Below are 16,928 nucleotides of genomic sequence, written 5' to 3' on the forward strand. Positions count from 1 at the left end.
TTATAATTGATCCAGGGCTTGTAAGATGAGAAATATATTATGCAGCTGCACTTGAGGTAGCTGTGGTTGCTCTGTGTTCCTAATTGCTTCTCTAACTAGCAACGTCTGGAGACCCAGCTGTCAGTCAAGCAGCGGGAGAAAGCAGGGGGAAAAAAAGAGTGAGAGAGGAGATGGATGAGGCAACTCCTGCCCTGAATGACCTCGTTTTCTTCCTGTTGTCTGTCTCCCTTTTACGGGGCAGAATGTGCCACCAAATACACTCAGAGAGCACGAACACCCACACACACAGAGACACACTTAGAGCCGGACAACATATGGGCCATGCTGTCCCAGTTCTGCCAGCATCATTAGGTGATGAGTGCTGGGCTCATTTGGATCATCTGATATACTGTAGCTTATACTAAACCTGAAATTGTAACACGCTCACGCTCTCAAAGACAACTGTGCATTGATGCTGCAGCTGTAACTAGTTGCATTAAAATCCACAGAATGAACAAGCAAGTCTTGTACACAGTGTTGGTCCTCGCTTTCATGCTGAAAATCAGGCACATAGTGTTCATTGTGTTATAGCTGTCTCTTTTCAAAAAGTCCAATGTGAGGCAGCGGCTGGTCAGTGAAAGGCCTGTTGATGAGATTGCCTAAATACAGTGTGTGTGCAAACTGCAGCTGTAGGCATGAATCTGAGTGTGAGTGTGTCTTTAACTGGGACGCTGTTTCAGGTCGTCAGAGGTGTACCACTGAACCTGAACTCTTATTTACTGAATTTTGTGTTCATGACCACAACAACGTGATAAACTGCTCATATATAGAGGATTCCAGGTTCCATCAGAATAACAGAGTAAAACAACACAAAGGCTACAAAAGTGTGTAATTAATTATATAGTGTAAATCGGGATTAGAAAATACAATGTTATCTCAATAAGCCATTAAAACTCATATACACATGTACACTGCCTTCAGGGAACATTAAGCCCCTGTTGATGTGCATGTTTTGGTTTAATCTTGCTATTCTTTGATTTCTGTGTCTAGTAGTAACTTTATATTTTTAATTTTTGCATCAATAGAAGACCTTTTTTAAAACTCAACAAAACAGTTAGGTGGCACGAGTTGATTTGGACCGTGTGGACAGTGATACCCCAGTGAACTGGTTTGTCAGACAGAAATTAACAGTAGCAAAATGAGCCTATAATCTCTGCATATGGTCCATTACATCTTATTCAAGATGGACTAAAGAATGCCATAGTCCAGCAAAGATTATAAATATTGGGTCCTTGTTTACAAAAGCTTGGGAAGACTCTTCTCTGGCAGCCACCATTAGTGTACGAGCCAAAGACTATTGTGCTGGTCTATATTTATATCTTTGATCATGTGTGTAATTCTTCCGACGTGTGATACAGTTAATGAGCATCAAACGTTTGTTTTTCTCACTGCTCAACAGATCAGCCAGAAAAAGCTGAAGAAATTCGAGAAGGAGTACCACACTATAAGGGAGCAGCAGGAGCAACAGGAGGCCCCCATCGAGAGATATGAGGTAGACACACGTGCACATTAACTTAAAAGACTCCTCCATGACATAAAACAGAACTTTTTTCTGACAAGAGATCCCTGTTCTTGTTGGAACATAATGTCTTTAAAGCGCTGCACCACCTCTGGGAGCAACATGGCAAGTAGAATTAGAGATAAAGGCTAACTATTTTTATATAGTTTATAATTTAACTATTTTAGTATCCAAAGTGTTACAATTGATTTCACAACTCTGCAAATCTTTGGTGTAGATAAAGGTGTTATTACTATGTAGTGTTAAAACTACCACCACAGTCTGACAGATTTTCCACTGAACAGAATAAATTTCTCTTTTTTTTTTTTTTTTTATGTAGACCTTGACAGTCCTTGTTCGTAAAAGAAAAACTACATGGCACCAAAAAAGCCATTAATTGTACATGCCATAAGTCATCTCAAGGGTAAGGGGTTGGTTGGATGCAGTACAAGATCATCAATTACAGTGACTGAACTTCTGCTTTGTTTGCTCTTAAAAAAATGCTTATAAAAAGCAAATACCATTTTCAAAAGAGGTGTCTTTAGGTGGTTTAATTATTGCTATCCAAGGAGATTTTCATACACTCAACTATTAAGTCACAATTTGATACAGTTGACTGCAGTCGGGTAGTGGTTCAGTCCAATGAATCTTCATAGTTTGACTTTAAGATGCTAAAGCATATTATCAGATTATCACCATTGCAATTCTATAGGTATTTAAATCCTTTTCAGCAATTCCAGATTCAGACTTCCTTAAGTCTTCAGTTTAGGTCTGTTAAAGATGGACGGGTTATGGCCTGTTAAACATTACAATCTCATGTGATCACAGTTAACTTTTACACTCACACAATCTCATTCTGTATATTGTTGCATTACTGTGGAAACCACCAAGTCAGGCTTGCTTACACATTCACTTGCAACTCTTCATGATTAACTCCTTTTTCCCTGTTCTGCTATCTCTTCACTTTCCTTCCTCTTTCGTGTTCCCTCGCTTCTCTGCGTTCCCACTACGTTTCTTTGTCTTCATCTGTCTCTTTGTTATTTTTTTGACAACATTGTCTTTCCTGCTCTCTTCCTTCTCTTCTCCCTCTCTCTATGAATGTCTCTCTCCCTCCGTCCAGCGGGAGAACCGTCGTTTGCAAGAGGCTAACATGCGTCTGGAGCAAGAGAACGACGACCTGGCACACGAACTAGTCAGCAGCAAGATCGCTCTGCGCAAAGACCTCGACAACGTAAGCCAAAGAGAGAGATAGAGAATATAGTTGTATACTTTTTCTGTTTGTATGTGTACAGATTCTCATGAAAATGTCAGTCATTGCTTCTATAAAGACATTTAACTGAAGGAGTGGTATATGTGGCAACAATTGTGCAAGAACTGAAACATGAGGGAGAGTGAAAGCACAAGTGTGTTTGTGCAACAAATACATATACATGTAGCAAAAGCTTTATCTCCACAGAGTATTATTATTTGTGTGCATCAATGTTTGACTTTACTTAAAAGGAGAGACGGTAGAGAGAAAACTGAGAAGAAAGTAGAGCAAGTCTAACTTTCAGTGACCTCATTGACATTGAGTTATTTTCTCAAGCGTGTGTGTGTGTTTGTGTGTGTGTGTCAGGCTGAGGAAAAGGCAGACGCCCTGAATAAAGAGTTGCTGCTGACCAAACAGAAACTGGTGGACTCTGAGGATGAGAAGAGACGGCTGGAGGAAGAGTCTGCACAGGTAAGAGAGCCAACAAAGACAGATAGTTTAGACATCAGTCCAGCTTTTCTTTAAATCTCATGTGGCACCCAGGGTTACGGATAGTAGGAAGAGTTCAGAACTATTCTCAGGTGAAGGCATTTTCAAAATGACTGTGAAAAGAAGCTACTTAAATCTCCTTTCCCGGGGTCAAGAATGAGACTAGCAGGAACTATGCAATATTAATGAGATCTTATGGATAGAGCCAAGAGTCTGAAGGTTTACATTCAAACCAAACACTGCAACAGCTGATTTTATTGATAAGGTCTCTGTGGATGATGGTGGAGCAGAACTGATCATACCACAACTGCACCCAAAGGTAGTGAAGCTGAGTTTATACTTATGGGTTCAGGGTTTATAAGATATTAAGTTTACTGTCAGTAAGGACTAAAGAAATATTCACATTTGACGAGTTGAAATCTGAGATTTTACTTTTTTTTTCTAAAAAAAACTATTAAATCAATTTAATAGTACTTAATACTAAGTAACTAATTGATTAATCAACTGTAATATGCGCCTCCTCAAAAATGTAACAACACGTTGGCGCTGCCTGTGTTTTCTCCTATGAGTGTCTGATGCTGATGGAGATTGTTGCTAGTCATGACAACATTAAGGAAATTATTATTAATAATAATAATAATAATAATAATAATAATAAAAAACATAATTTATATTGCACCTTTCAAAAACAGGTTTAGAAAGTGCTTTTACTACAACACAAACAACAGAACACTATGAGCCATAGCTGCATCAGTAACAATACATAGAATAAAACAATAAACACTGTAAAACATAGGAATAGATAAAAGATAAAACACGGTGAAAGTTGTCAGTAGTCTTTTCCTTTTCAGTAACACATCTTGCATAGACATTATGTTGCAGACATTCTGTTACCCGCGATAGACAGGAGGCCAAAAATTCATCTGGGGAGACTAAACAAAACAGCCATTATAGGATGAATTTCGACCAGTCAAGCCATTAGACCCCCTTAATATATCAAATGTCAAGCTCAAGTATTTCTGTCTGTCTCTGCCTGTTTCTCTGTATATTCACCTTTCTATATACAGGTCTGTCTGTCTGTCTGCCTGTCTGTGGACCACTTTCCATGCCTTTTTATCCCTGTTATAGTTGTTTCTCTCCATGTAATACAAAAAACTGTATTCCAGATAATTTAAGGGCATCTTCCATCTTCTGTGTCTATAAAGATGCATACTCTCCACAGTCAATCCTCCAATCCTTGATTTTCTTCAGTTCAATGAAGAAACCTTCTGAGACGAAGGACAGACTTGCTTCCCCCTTTTCCCATGTGTGTTCAATGCTGTTGTCCAAATGTCTCCTGTCTTCTTGAGTGTGTAGGTGTAGCCATGAGTGATTTATGTGCCTGCATAGAGGTTGTATGGAGGGCGCGACTTTGCCCTGGGCTTCAAATCTGCCAATACCTTTTTCTATCTTCTTTACATGTCATGGCATTCACACGGTCTCTGGGGCCTCTGCCTCTGTCCTTGGTCTCTGCCCTGCTACAGCCTAACAGCAACTGTGCATGTGTTTGTTTCCACAGCTGAAGGAGATGTGCAGACGAGAGCTTGATAAATCTGAATCGGAGATTAAGAAGAACGGCTCCATTATTGGAGAATATAAGCAGGTATGTACTGTATGTCTGAAAGTTGAATTTGGAATTTATTGCATATAGAAATCACTTAAATTAAGAAGTCAAATAATTTGTTGATTCCTTCCAGTTTGCATATGCAGCATTAAAAGCCGTACTGTTAAAATCATATTAATTGAAGGTCCAGTGTGTAACATTTATGTGGCTATATTGGCAGAAATGGAATATAAGATTCATAGGTAGGTTTTCATTAGTGTGTTATCCTTTATTATACCTTAGAATGAGCTGTTTTTATCTACAGAAGCAGTAGCCTAGAACGGAAAAACCAAACATTAGCTCTTACATTAGCGATTACATTTTTCACAGATTTCACGGCCACTGTAGTTTCTCCTTTGCGCTTGGAAGGGGAGGGTGAAGCGAGGGAGTTCTACACACTGGACCTTAAGTGTGTTTCTTCCCTCACAAGTACATTTAAGAGACATGAAACTGGATGTATACATCTTAGAAAGTAAACATATATACCTAAAATAAAATACAAAAATAAGAGATGTAAGCTGAGAACGAATGATGGTGAAAATAAATAAATTAAAGGGAGAAAGACATACACAAAATATCACAATCACATGGAGTCAGAGGATTCTGATTCTACATCAGCAAATCATTAGCAAATAAAAGAGTGCTAAAAAAAAGTAATAAAAAGCAACAGGAAAACCACACAGGTAAATAAAATATATTACGATGGACATAAATAAAATAAATATGACCAACCCAGCCTTACGTACTTGTGCAGATCATTCTACACTCCTGTAACAAGCTCTGTCTCCCTTAGTTTTACGCCTGGACTCTTAAAGTTTCAAACTACAAACAGATCCATATTGAGCTAAAAGGTCTGAAATATAGCAAGCAGCCAGGGCATTAAGAACCTTAAAGGTAATCAATAACACCTTTAAATCAATCCTAAAACCTACTGGGAGCCAGTGTAAAGAGACAAAAATAGGTGTCGACAAATCACACCTCTTAGTTCTGGATAAAAGCCGAGCAGCTTAGTTCTGTACAGCTTTTGGTTCCCAGCAGCGAGAAGGTAACTGCACTTATTATTTCAAGAGTTTTAGAATTTGTTCTAATCTGTGGCTTGGATAAAATTTCATGAGGAGCTTTAAAATCTAAAAAAGATGAACAGAAAAGCTGCTCATTAATCTGGAAGAAGCCCGTAAGACTCTCTTTAACTCATCTTTAATTAGCAAAGCTTCTCTTTGCTAATTAAAGATGCAGTGAACACAAAACAGGGTAGGACCGTACGAGTAGTGTGCAATTTATGATCAGATATAAACGTCAAATAAAGCTGTAGGTCCACGTTGGAGTTCGGCCAGACACGTGTTAAAAATGTAAAGATTTAGTAGTATTTAAACGACTCACCATAATGCAGAAGGTACAATTCATAATGTTTTAACAAGATTGGATGAAATACTGCAGAAAAGCTGCCAGCAGTTGGCGATCTCATCATAGCAGCAAGTAATGGCCTGAAGGTTTGTTACCTTATTACTTCTATTATATCTCAAGGCACAACATAATTCAACATCAACATCTCTTGTTCTGCTCCTTCAATCATCATCATTAAGATACTCCCTCATACTCTCATCAAGAGTACGGCTTCATTTGTTACTGTTGCTTGTAGTTTTGTTAATTTTGTGTACTGTTACTTGGTTTTGTCTGTTTTGGTTCATTTTGTGTGCCATATCCTGAACTCTGGATGTTTGAAGAGTGAGTCTTTGAGCACCTCTTCACCACTTACTGTATCTTTCCTTATTTGGCTCGTCTTTTCAGATCTGTGATCAAGCCATTACCATGGCAAGATAACCCATAAATATTTAAAAATAATATAAGAGCAATCTGTGTTCATTCACTCATCTAGTTTGTGAAGCAGAAACGTCTAATTTTACCAATTGTCCTTAAGCTGAACCCAGGGCCTTTGATGACTGAGCCTGTGAGCATATTTTGAGTTCTTGTCTCTCAGAGTTCCTCTTACGGTGATTTTCATCCTTTCAGATCTCATCCTGTCACTTAATGCTTAAATATAAACCTACCCAGATCAAGTACTATTACCATCAGCACAGAGATATTATGCAACAATGCAGCTCTTATCACCCCCGTGGGGGCAGGCAGAAATAGCACAAAGACTAATTTAGAACAGACCTGAACTTCACCTGAGTCTAAAAATATTAGCAGCGGATTGGAATTGACAGCAGATCTGAAAACCGATGACAAGAGCTGTCGAAGAGGAGAGGGGATTTGATGGTTGTGTGTGTATTATGGGCGAAAGCAGCCTTCAGATTGCAGGCATGCAGCTGAGAAGTGTGCTGAGCAGAGCTAAGTGTGAAAATGGGGCTTTGACAAAAATAGTTCTTTTTGTGACAGGGAGGAAGGGGGTGATGGATGGAGAGAGGGAGAAAATGAACAGAAGTCTGTGGAGGAGAGAGGGAGGACAGCAGCATTCAATCCCCTGGGATTGACAAGTTGAGGAATGCCCCAAAATAGCCTGCGTTGTTTTCCAACTTAGATAACTCAAATTATTCTTCAAATAGAATTGTACTATTTCAGTGTCTGTGAATGCCAAGTTTATTTTTGCGGGATTAGAGCCAGAAGAGCTTTGTGTGTGCTAATTGCCCCTCCAGCCCACGAGGACAGAGAAACGTCTGTTAATGGTGAAGCTAAAAGCAGCGTTGAGTGGTGTATTGTAATCCCAATTGTAGGAGCAGAGCCAGTGTGGATGCACTCGGGCTAGCCGGGTACTTGCCAGGTACAGGGACATGTGCGGGTGCTTGTGTCTCTGAAAACTGCAGGAAATAAAATAAATATAACCAAATACTTTGAAGCAGGACACCAGAATATTCAGAACAGTGCTTGATTGAGCATTGTATCCCAACTGTCTGCTTCTTCTTCTAAAACTGCATGTGCTTACAATATGCCCATTTTTAACATACTGTAAACATGCATTATTGACGATGAAAATAAACATTTTCCCAGGCAGTGAAGTTACAGCAGGACTGGATGAATTATTGAGCGAAAACATTTCAGATAAATAAGACTGAGATTGTTTGTGGAAAAAAACGGAATATGAAAAAACATAAAAACAAAAAAATGGCCCATGGGTTTTAAGCTTGAATTATCAGAAACAAGCATGGTATGTGACACAACAGTGTTAGAGAAACAATAAGAATGAAAAAAAACAACAACTATCCTGTTCATCCTGAATTTAAATGAATTGTAGTCCTTGGCAGTTTGCTTGCAGATGGTACAGCAATAAGGATTCCTGCCTGACGCGTACCCCCATCTTGCATAGGCTCGAAATTCCAGCAGAACACACTGTCCTCGTCACTTTGTCCCTCTCAGCCCTTTAAAAATGATCAAAAATAAAAGTGATAGAAAAAATAAAATGCCTACTTTCCATGTGGGCGACAAAACTGATTGAAGGCAGAGCGGTCCCCACATCTCAAGTTAAAGCTTCATAAAGTGAAGAGACGTACAGCATGCCGTGGAATAGCACTAGTTAAAAAAAGGAAGCAGGGAGAGTAAAAGAGAAAGGGGGCAGCGGTGAGATCAAGAGGGATTAATGATCAGTAGATCAGTAGTGATGAAGGGATGTTTGAGTGAGGGGTACAGTAATGGCAGTTGAGAGCAAATGAAGGAGGGGATGACGGGAAAAAAAAGATAAAAAGACACGTAGGAGGAGAAAGATGGATATCTGCTTGGCTAAGGATACACAGATAGATGTATAGATTGATTTCTACAAGTTGGAGGAGGAAGAGATATACAGTATATGCCCCAGGGAATCAGGGAGATATGCACAGAGCAGATAGAGAGATGGATAGTCGGTCTACAGAGAGGTGGGATGACCCGATGTTCCCGTTAGGATGACTCATGTCACATCGATCTCTCTGTTCGCTGGCAAGCTGTGCGTGGGTGCGCATGTTTGTATGTCTGTCAGCGTGTTTGTGGCTGTGGGTTATAGGTACAGGAGGAGGTGAACGAGAGATTGGGTATATGTAAGGATACACATGCATACATCCGGTGAGCCCTGCTGGATAAACAGGACCTTGTGACGCCACTAATGGACTTACAGTAAGAGTAAGAGGATAAAGCCTCGGCCACAAAGACTGATTTACCAAGAGCCACAAACAGAGAGAAACAAGGCTGTGCACCAAATAACTGATTTGTTATGAAGTTAGATTTTTGTGCTCCGTTGTCCAATTAGATCCTGGCCCTATTGTAAAATACTAGTAATTTTTAGTTTCATTCCCCCAGCCTAGGGTGTTTATTATATAGAGCATGTTTATTTTCCCACATTTTACTTCTTCCGGCAACCTTAGAAACAATGTTCTAAACTCATTTATATTAATATACATATATTACACTAGAATCTTACTAATGTGATAATACAAGTTCATTCAAATGCACTTTATACTCGTAACATATAAACTGCATCTGTATTTTGTTGTTTTCAAACGTACTATAACACAAGGGCTTTCTAACTCGTTATAAAACACAGTCTCAATGCGATACTGATGTCTCTATACGACTTACATACACAATGGGCTTGAGCGAGTACTCGTCTGAAACGAGATAATGTACTTTCTTATGAGTATTAAACAAGTAAAATGTGTCAGTATCCGTACTCACCAACCCATATCAATTTCAGGCTTCAATTAACAATGTTCTGGTGTACCCATTCTGTGTAGACATAAGAATCCATAGGGTTTAGCTGGTCGAACAGATACAAATGAGGATAACGGTGTACTTGCTCATCTCTAATAAACAAATAAGAGCATGAGCAAAAAGAATGGCTATTATTATTCTTGTTATTCTTCATGCCTGCTAGCGGGTTACATTCGATCAGGCGATCAAGCCGATGGAAACACTACCACTTTTGTCCACTGTGGCCACTAGAATAAAGATGAAATGAAAGTTCCTTGTAGCTGCTTTAACACAGTGCAGCTCCCCATATACAACAGTGGTACAGTACTGCATATTGAGTGTCACGTTGAATGGCTCAGAAGAAATTCAATTGACTTCAGGTGAATTGTTGATCAAGTTGATGGCAGTCTGAAAGCAGCGTAACCGAACAGACTTTCTCTGTCTCGTATAGATCTGCTCCCAGCTGAGTGAACGACTGGAGAAACAACAGACGGCCAACCGAGGAGAACTGGAGAAAATCCGGGTGAGTTTTACACACAAACACATACACCTTCTGCGCGCTGCCTGGTGCATTCAGACACATGCTACAGATTCACAACTATAAGTGGAGCATTATTACAGAGCTGTGCTGCCAAATGTATGAATGCGTCTTTAACATTTGCTACTTGAAAACATAATGATATAACTACAGCGCTAAGAATTCTGGATGACAGCCAGAAACTGTGTCACTTTATTACTGGTATATTTTCCTTGTGCAGGTTGATTGTTTATACCCACATTATGTTAGAGCTCAGATGATGTTAGAAGGTGTGGTCAACTCACTACACTTTATAACAATATTAGACTGGCACAATCTCCTGCCCCCTGAGATTTGCAGGTATGTTGGGAACTGCGTTGCCATCTCATTGTCTCAGCTGGCAGTGAAATCAAAGCTTTTGGGTAAGAATGAGGACTTAGGCCAAGGAGCCCGAAGCCCGGCATCTCATTTCCAGCACTTCAACAACTTGGCTCATGAATTGTTTGTTTATTCTGTAGCTGGGAGAAAGGCCATTTTGGCAGAAAGCTCAGTCAGGGCTGCCCAAGGACTCACAAAAGGACAAACAAAAGGTTTATTGCAGCAAGGACAAATCTTGTAGAGGATGTAGCTCTGTGTGCGTGTGCGTGTGTGTGTGGGGGGTAGAGGTAAATGTCCGCAATTATACTATCATGTTTGTTCTAGTGCTTTTTTAATTTGATTATTTACTAATAATGGCAAATGCAATAAAACTGTCAGCAACTGCAATTCTAACTGATGTAGGGGAATAATGAATAATATATAACAGTAAGTTACAACAGTGTTAATTAGAAATGTTTAAATAATATACTGACATAGTTATTCACTGAAACTCTATTTAAAGTGACGACAGAAACAATTTCAACTCGGGCACTGTGCTGCTTCATTAATGCTCTCATCCACTTCTGCAGTGATGAGCTTAGAAAACGTTATGTGTAATTACCAATCAGCGTTAAACTCGGTTGACAGTTTAATCCAAATGAAATGTAATATTGTTATGAAATATTAAATTTCGGGGAACATCTCAACCAACACACTCAGCCGTATGAACGGATGTGCTGTGGGAAATGTGCACACTGCACTAATCTATCAACTGTGGTCTCAAAGGAGTCAACCTACTACCCCGATCCTGCCCAACCTGCTCTGCCATTAGGAGATCTGTTTGCCGTGAGACAAATTTAGAAAGAGAAAGTGAAGCAAGAACACTCACGCTATCATTTCTACGCATGTACCTTTGCTGCAGTTTCATTGTCTTGGTTTAGTCTGAGTATTTCTCCACTTTTAAAACACCTCCAGTGTAGCTTAGCTCGCCAGACAAAGCTAACGTCCTACTCCCACAGCAAGATAGGTACTTAAACAGATTAACACTACAAAACAATGAACATGTTAAAGTACCTGAATGGGTTTTTGTCTAGCAGCACAGTCAGTATGGGCTCTGTTTGCAGTGATTTTCTGTTGCTGCTTGCACAAATGCTCTGTGCCCAATAATAGCTCATCACATACAAGGGCACCCAAAAAGAGCTCTTTGACTAAAGGGCTGGGTGGAGTGGAGCCCTGACAGAAGAGGGAAAGCGCAGTTGGCTTGTATGGTTACTACACTAATGAGCTGCCATGCTTCAGTAACTACACAGAACACGCCGTCTCTTCTCAGATTGTAAAAATATCTCTGCTGCAAAAACACAGACAGGGCACATCACAGAATGACATGGTATAGATATTTGCATTTAGTTGAGACATTAGTTGTCTGGTTAGACGTCTTAGGCATCTTCAGCTGGTCCAGTTTATCTTTTGATTTTCACTGGTAATAGTCTTTAAAGGTGCAAAAATGTCCGTCAACCAAAAGAAATCAAACACACTAATCTCCATTGCATACACATCACTGTCTAACCTTTCACTCACACAGAGCTTTGTCGGATGCTTTGATTTCTTTTAATGGACTTTCTAGGTTGAGTCTTATTTTTTCACTTGCACGTATTATTTCTATGGAGCCTGGGAGAAGTCATGACGGCGGGAAAAACAACTTATCACAGCTCCCAATTTAATAATTTGTGCTCTTGAATTAGTAATTTTTGTTCTCAAATTATTAATTCATGTTCTCGGTTTAATAATTTCTGCTCTCAAATTAGTAATTTGTGCTCTTGGATTAATAATTAGTGTACTTCATTTAATAATTTGTGCAAATGTACTTTACTTAATAATATTGTTGTTGGCTTTAGACAACTGCTTTCAAACTCTGTCCCTTTACATGGAATCTTTCTTTCATTCTGCCTTTTTTCTCTTTTACTCTCCTCAAGCTTAAAATTATGTTCAGTATACAAGCGATTGGTATAAAGAGGTCAGTCATTACTTTGTTTTTTCTCTCTAACTTTTTCAAATTTTTCCTTTTCTAGTCCAAAGTGGAAGGCTGTGAGAAGTGCAGTAGTCTTTTCAACAAAGAGGGTCGCGTGCGGGCCGCTGTGACCACGGTGCCCGCTGGGGGGACTGAGGAGACAGACGAGGAGAAGGAGGGTTTGAAGAACCAGCTGAGAGAAATGGAGCTGGAACTAGCCCAAACCAAACTGCAGCTGGTGGAGGCTGAGTGCAAAATCCAGGTACATGAACACACAAAAATCAAACTGTAAGAGTTACAGATTCAAATACACGATCGTGGCCATAGACATAGACAGTTGTTTTACCCCCTGATGCTGGAGGAGGTCGGGAGTCAGGACTGATCTGTTGAGTTGCACTAGAACAATATAAGTCTTGTTAGTTCTGCTCCCATCACAGCTAGCTAACGCTGTTGCTGCTGAAATAATTGGTGAGTTTGAAGAAAAACAGAGTGAGACAGAAGATAGTGAACTATTTATTATAAAGGTTTTTTTTTTTATCAACTGCAACTGTTGCTGTGTGAGGAGTTTATTGGGAATGTCAAAAAGGCAAGATAAGGATTTCATATAATTAATGTTGTCTCTGAGAGTGGGAAGGGTGACATGTTGCTGATAAAATTACATCTTTAAAAAGTGAAAAATGAACCAAAATCTGTTATTTATTTGCAGACAGGTTTGACCCTTGTTGATCTGTGTGACAGTCATATTGATAGCTCTTGTCTTCCCACTTCAATCAGGACCTGGAGCACCACCTGGGTCTGGCCCTCAACGAGGTGCAGGCTGCCAAGAAGACCTGGTTCAACCGAACGCTCAGCTCCATTAAGACCGTCACTGGGACCCAGGGCAAGGAGACCACCTAATCTGATAACCCCGTCATCCAGTTCAACCCAGACCATGTCTGGAGTTCAGTGCAACTCACCACGCTGAAACCTCTGGATGCCTCACTTAACCCACTGGGCCATAACTTTAACTTGAACATTGATCGTTAAATCCCAGGATGACCATTACTACAGACTGTGTTACTTGTTCCTCTTATCAAAAATGTCCTTGTGTTTCCCTGTTCCCACCCTTTCTGATCTAATCACCCCCATTCATCTCCTCCCCTCTCCAACCCGAATGACTACGGCCGCCTGTGCTGATGAGAAGGGGTTGAAAAGCATTAGATGAAGTACAATGGTACCACTTTCCCCAGAGAAACAATGTGCTTCCACCGGTCACAGAAAAAAAAAGAAGAAAAACGTTAAAAAATGAGAAATGCTTCATTTATTTCTGTCTTTGTACTGCTGATATTAAAGACCCGCAGAAGGAAGGTAGGACATATGAACTGCAACTGTCCTGATGGGATAGAGAAAACACTCCGTCCTTCCTGACTCTTCTGCGTGCTCCCCTCTAAACTACTGGCACAAACCAACCAGTCCCTGTAAAACTTTTGTTTTAGGTACGAGAGCTAATAGACGCCTTTTCAAAACTGAGCTTTTTCTAATTTACGTTGAACAATACCTTTCTTTTTCTATGTATGTACATGAATGTGCTTATGTAAAGAGGATACGTGTGTTTAAGTGTGCATGTTTTTTTGTTTTTTTTGTTTTGTGCTGACTGTGAGGTGTTTGTGTGTGTGTGTGTGTGTGTGTGTGTGTGTGTGTGTGTGTGTGTGTGTGTGTGTGTGTGTGTGTGTGTGTGTGTGTGTGTGTGTGTGTGTGTGTGACTGAAAAAACATGTTTGAATGCATAAATAATTGACTGCAATAACGTTAAAATGTGTGTATAAAAGAAAGAAGGAAGAGAGCGTGTGGAAGTCTAAGGGAAAGAAAAAGCACTAAAGTTATGAGTGTGTGCATGCATGTAAGGGAAGTTTTTTCCTGATTGTCTAGTTTCCTTTAATGTTCAAATGTGTATATGACTGATGCTAAAGAAAAGTTTGCTGACAAAGCCTTGATCTGAAGGTCGATAAAGATGAAACTAGCGGATATGAATATATGATTTACAGTCAGAACAGAACCATAAAGGCTGTTGTGATAACCTACAGCAGCATAATGTTCCTCATATCAAATTTCAGACAGAAAACATGCTTGGGGTTTGTTTGGTTTGGATGTCCTAGCACAAAGAAACAAACAAAAAAAAAAGCTCCAAACCATGCAAACCTCTGCATGTGCTATACAGTAAGTGTAAGTATGTTAGAACACTGTTTAACTCCAGAGTGGTGCAATGCTGGTTACAAACCATAAACATCACTTAGGGGAAGAGTAAAGTCAAAATGGAAAACACACACACATACACAGAATGTTGTAATTCCTGCTGCACTTGAACACACCTTTAAACCCGCCTCCCTCTTCCCTGGCGCCAGCTGTGATCTTTGACCTTTAACCTTGACCGGCAGGGTTATGTTTGATACTCTGTTGAGCGGGGTGGCAGGCCGTGTTGTGTTTACTTTTCACAGTTCAGTCAGAGCTTTGGGATCTCTTTTACCACTGTACACACACAAACACTGAATTACACTGTTTTTATCAAGGCGGGTACAGAACAAACACTCAGTGGCCACTTTATTAGGAACACCTGCTTGGTAAAGTGGTCGTCTGTGTCCTCTAAATTTGCAGACAAGGTCAAGAGGTTTGGTTGCTTTCTGGCAAAAATATCAGGAATGTAGAAATCTTGGCTTGACTTTAGTTTCTGTAACTGACAGCTAAGACCAAGAAGATGAGGTAGGCACAGTAGGCAGGTGGTTGCAAAAAATTGGGAAATGCTACACGACGCAACAAATTATAGTTTCTGTTATCACATGCTGTCAGAATTGGTGTTAAAAAAACTGGTATCCTGTGTTTAGTTAAAGGCAGATTCTGGTGCTGTAATGGCATTTTCTTGGCTTCCAATAATATCCCATAATGCTGCTGCGGTAATCCCGCAGTGAAAAAGCACTGTTACTGCCAGGTGTGTCTCTTCAAGGCACTCGTCATCTCAAGACGGATCCGGCAACATGACCGAAACTTGTGTTTATTCCGGCTGCTTGCACTCGTCTCGGTAAAGCACCTTTGGGATGAGGTGGAACAGGATGACCATAAAACAGTCGTCTCGCAGCTTCCCAAAAAAAAAATCTGCGGGAATTGATCGACTTTATCGAACCAGCGTGGAGCAAAACTCCTGCTACACATTTTCAACACCTTGATTAATTCATGCCTCAAAGAATTCAGTGTGTTCAGGAGAAGAAGAAAAGGGAAAAAAAGCAGATGTTGAATATTGAAGTGGGCACTGAGTGTATACACACTGTTGTGAATGTAGGGGCAGAAAAGATACAAACACACACACACACACACACACACACACACATCAAGACACCTGTTGACTGCCACAAGTGTAACTCTGCACTTTAAGTGTGGATCAGTATCACAGGACTTCATAGTGATGCCATCAGAGGTCAGACTGGTAAATCAGTGGGGATGGAGGGGCGGTTTAAAAACTGCTTTGGTGCGTGTGTGTTTTCATATTTAGCGGACTTTGAAAGGTCGCTCAACAATATTTCAATTTCTATTCATACTTTATGAATCATATTAGACTGAAGCAAAAAAAAAAAAAGAAATAGCTATATTAGTTTTGCCAGCCTAAAATGAACAGTTACTGTAAATTGCGTCTAACTTGAAGGTTGAATCTGATTGGCTGGAATCTACTTGTGATGTCAGAGGAAAAGTCGAAAAAAAAAAAAAGGTCGAAAAAGGCCATTCCTCTAAAGGCACTGGGTTGTATATAACAAACATTAAACAATGAATATTGAGTTTTTGTTTATGATTTTCTACTCTGTAACTATAACTAATGTTGCCTACTTGTACCTACCTACCTGCTGCCGTGCTACAGTTTAATCCACAATGATGTTTTATGTTTTTAATGTTTATTTTGCTCCAAGCTTCTCAGTCAGACTGCTGTTTGGTTAATTAAATGCCAAAACGTAGCTTTATCATCCAACAACAAAAACATTATCAAGTGTGGAAATTGTAATAGTGTAGGATGCATTGTGTATACTTCATGAATTTCAATATAAAGATATCAACACAAAAAAATAAAATATGTCCGCCTCTTTCTTTTAAGTGTGCTCAATAACCGCAGGACTGTTCAGACAAATGTACAAAGCGACTGTTCTGGTTAGGGTTAGGGCTGTTAAAGTGGAAATGAAGATGAAACTGAGTCAAGCTGAAGGTATTCAGTTCATCCAGAGCGTACACAGTCAGCAGGAAGAGCTCAAATCAACCGCTGATCACAGAAATGCTACAGACTAATGATGTCTACAGGAGCTGAAGCTGAGAGAACTAATTAGCAACGGATCTGACAATCGTTTTATTCATTTATTGAGGAAAAATATCAAACATTATCTGGCAGGAGCTTCTTTAATGTGAGGATTCGCTTCTTTTCTCTCTCTGATTGATTGTACTTTGAATATCTTTGGGTTTTGGA

General features: G+C 39.8%; 1 protein-coding gene across 3 annotated transcripts in view; it reads left to right on the forward strand.

Annotated features, from left to right (window-relative positions):
• The window catches only part of LOC127369989 (rab GTPase-activating protein 1), a 67,590-nt gene extending 53,408 nt beyond the window's left edge, over positions 1 to 14,182 (forward strand). For all 3 annotated transcript variants that reach the window (XM_051411605.1, XM_051411606.1, XM_051411607.1), the window contains 7 exons: positions 1,439 to 1,531; positions 2,658 to 2,768; positions 3,153 to 3,257; positions 4,834 to 4,917; positions 10,025 to 10,096; positions 12,517 to 12,717; positions 13,230 to 14,182. In XM_051411605.1, the coding sequence (XP_051267565.1) occupies positions 1,439 to 1,531; positions 2,658 to 2,768; positions 3,153 to 3,257; positions 4,834 to 4,917; positions 10,025 to 10,096; positions 12,517 to 12,717; positions 13,230 to 13,352 (789 nt within the window). In that variant the 3' untranslated portion in view covers positions 13,353 to 14,182. The remainder of the gene's footprint in view (positions 1 to 1,438; positions 1,532 to 2,657; positions 2,769 to 3,152; positions 3,258 to 4,833; positions 4,918 to 10,024; positions 10,097 to 12,516; positions 12,718 to 13,229) is intronic.
• The last annotated feature ends 2,746 nt before the right edge of the window (positions 14,183 to 16,928 follow it).

This window comes from Dicentrarchus labrax, unplaced genomic scaffold (assembly GCF_905237075.1).
Source record: "Dicentrarchus labrax unplaced genomic scaffold, dlabrax2021, whole genome shotgun sequence".
Lineage (NCBI taxonomy): Eukaryota > Metazoa > Chordata > Actinopteri > Moronidae > Dicentrarchus > Dicentrarchus labrax.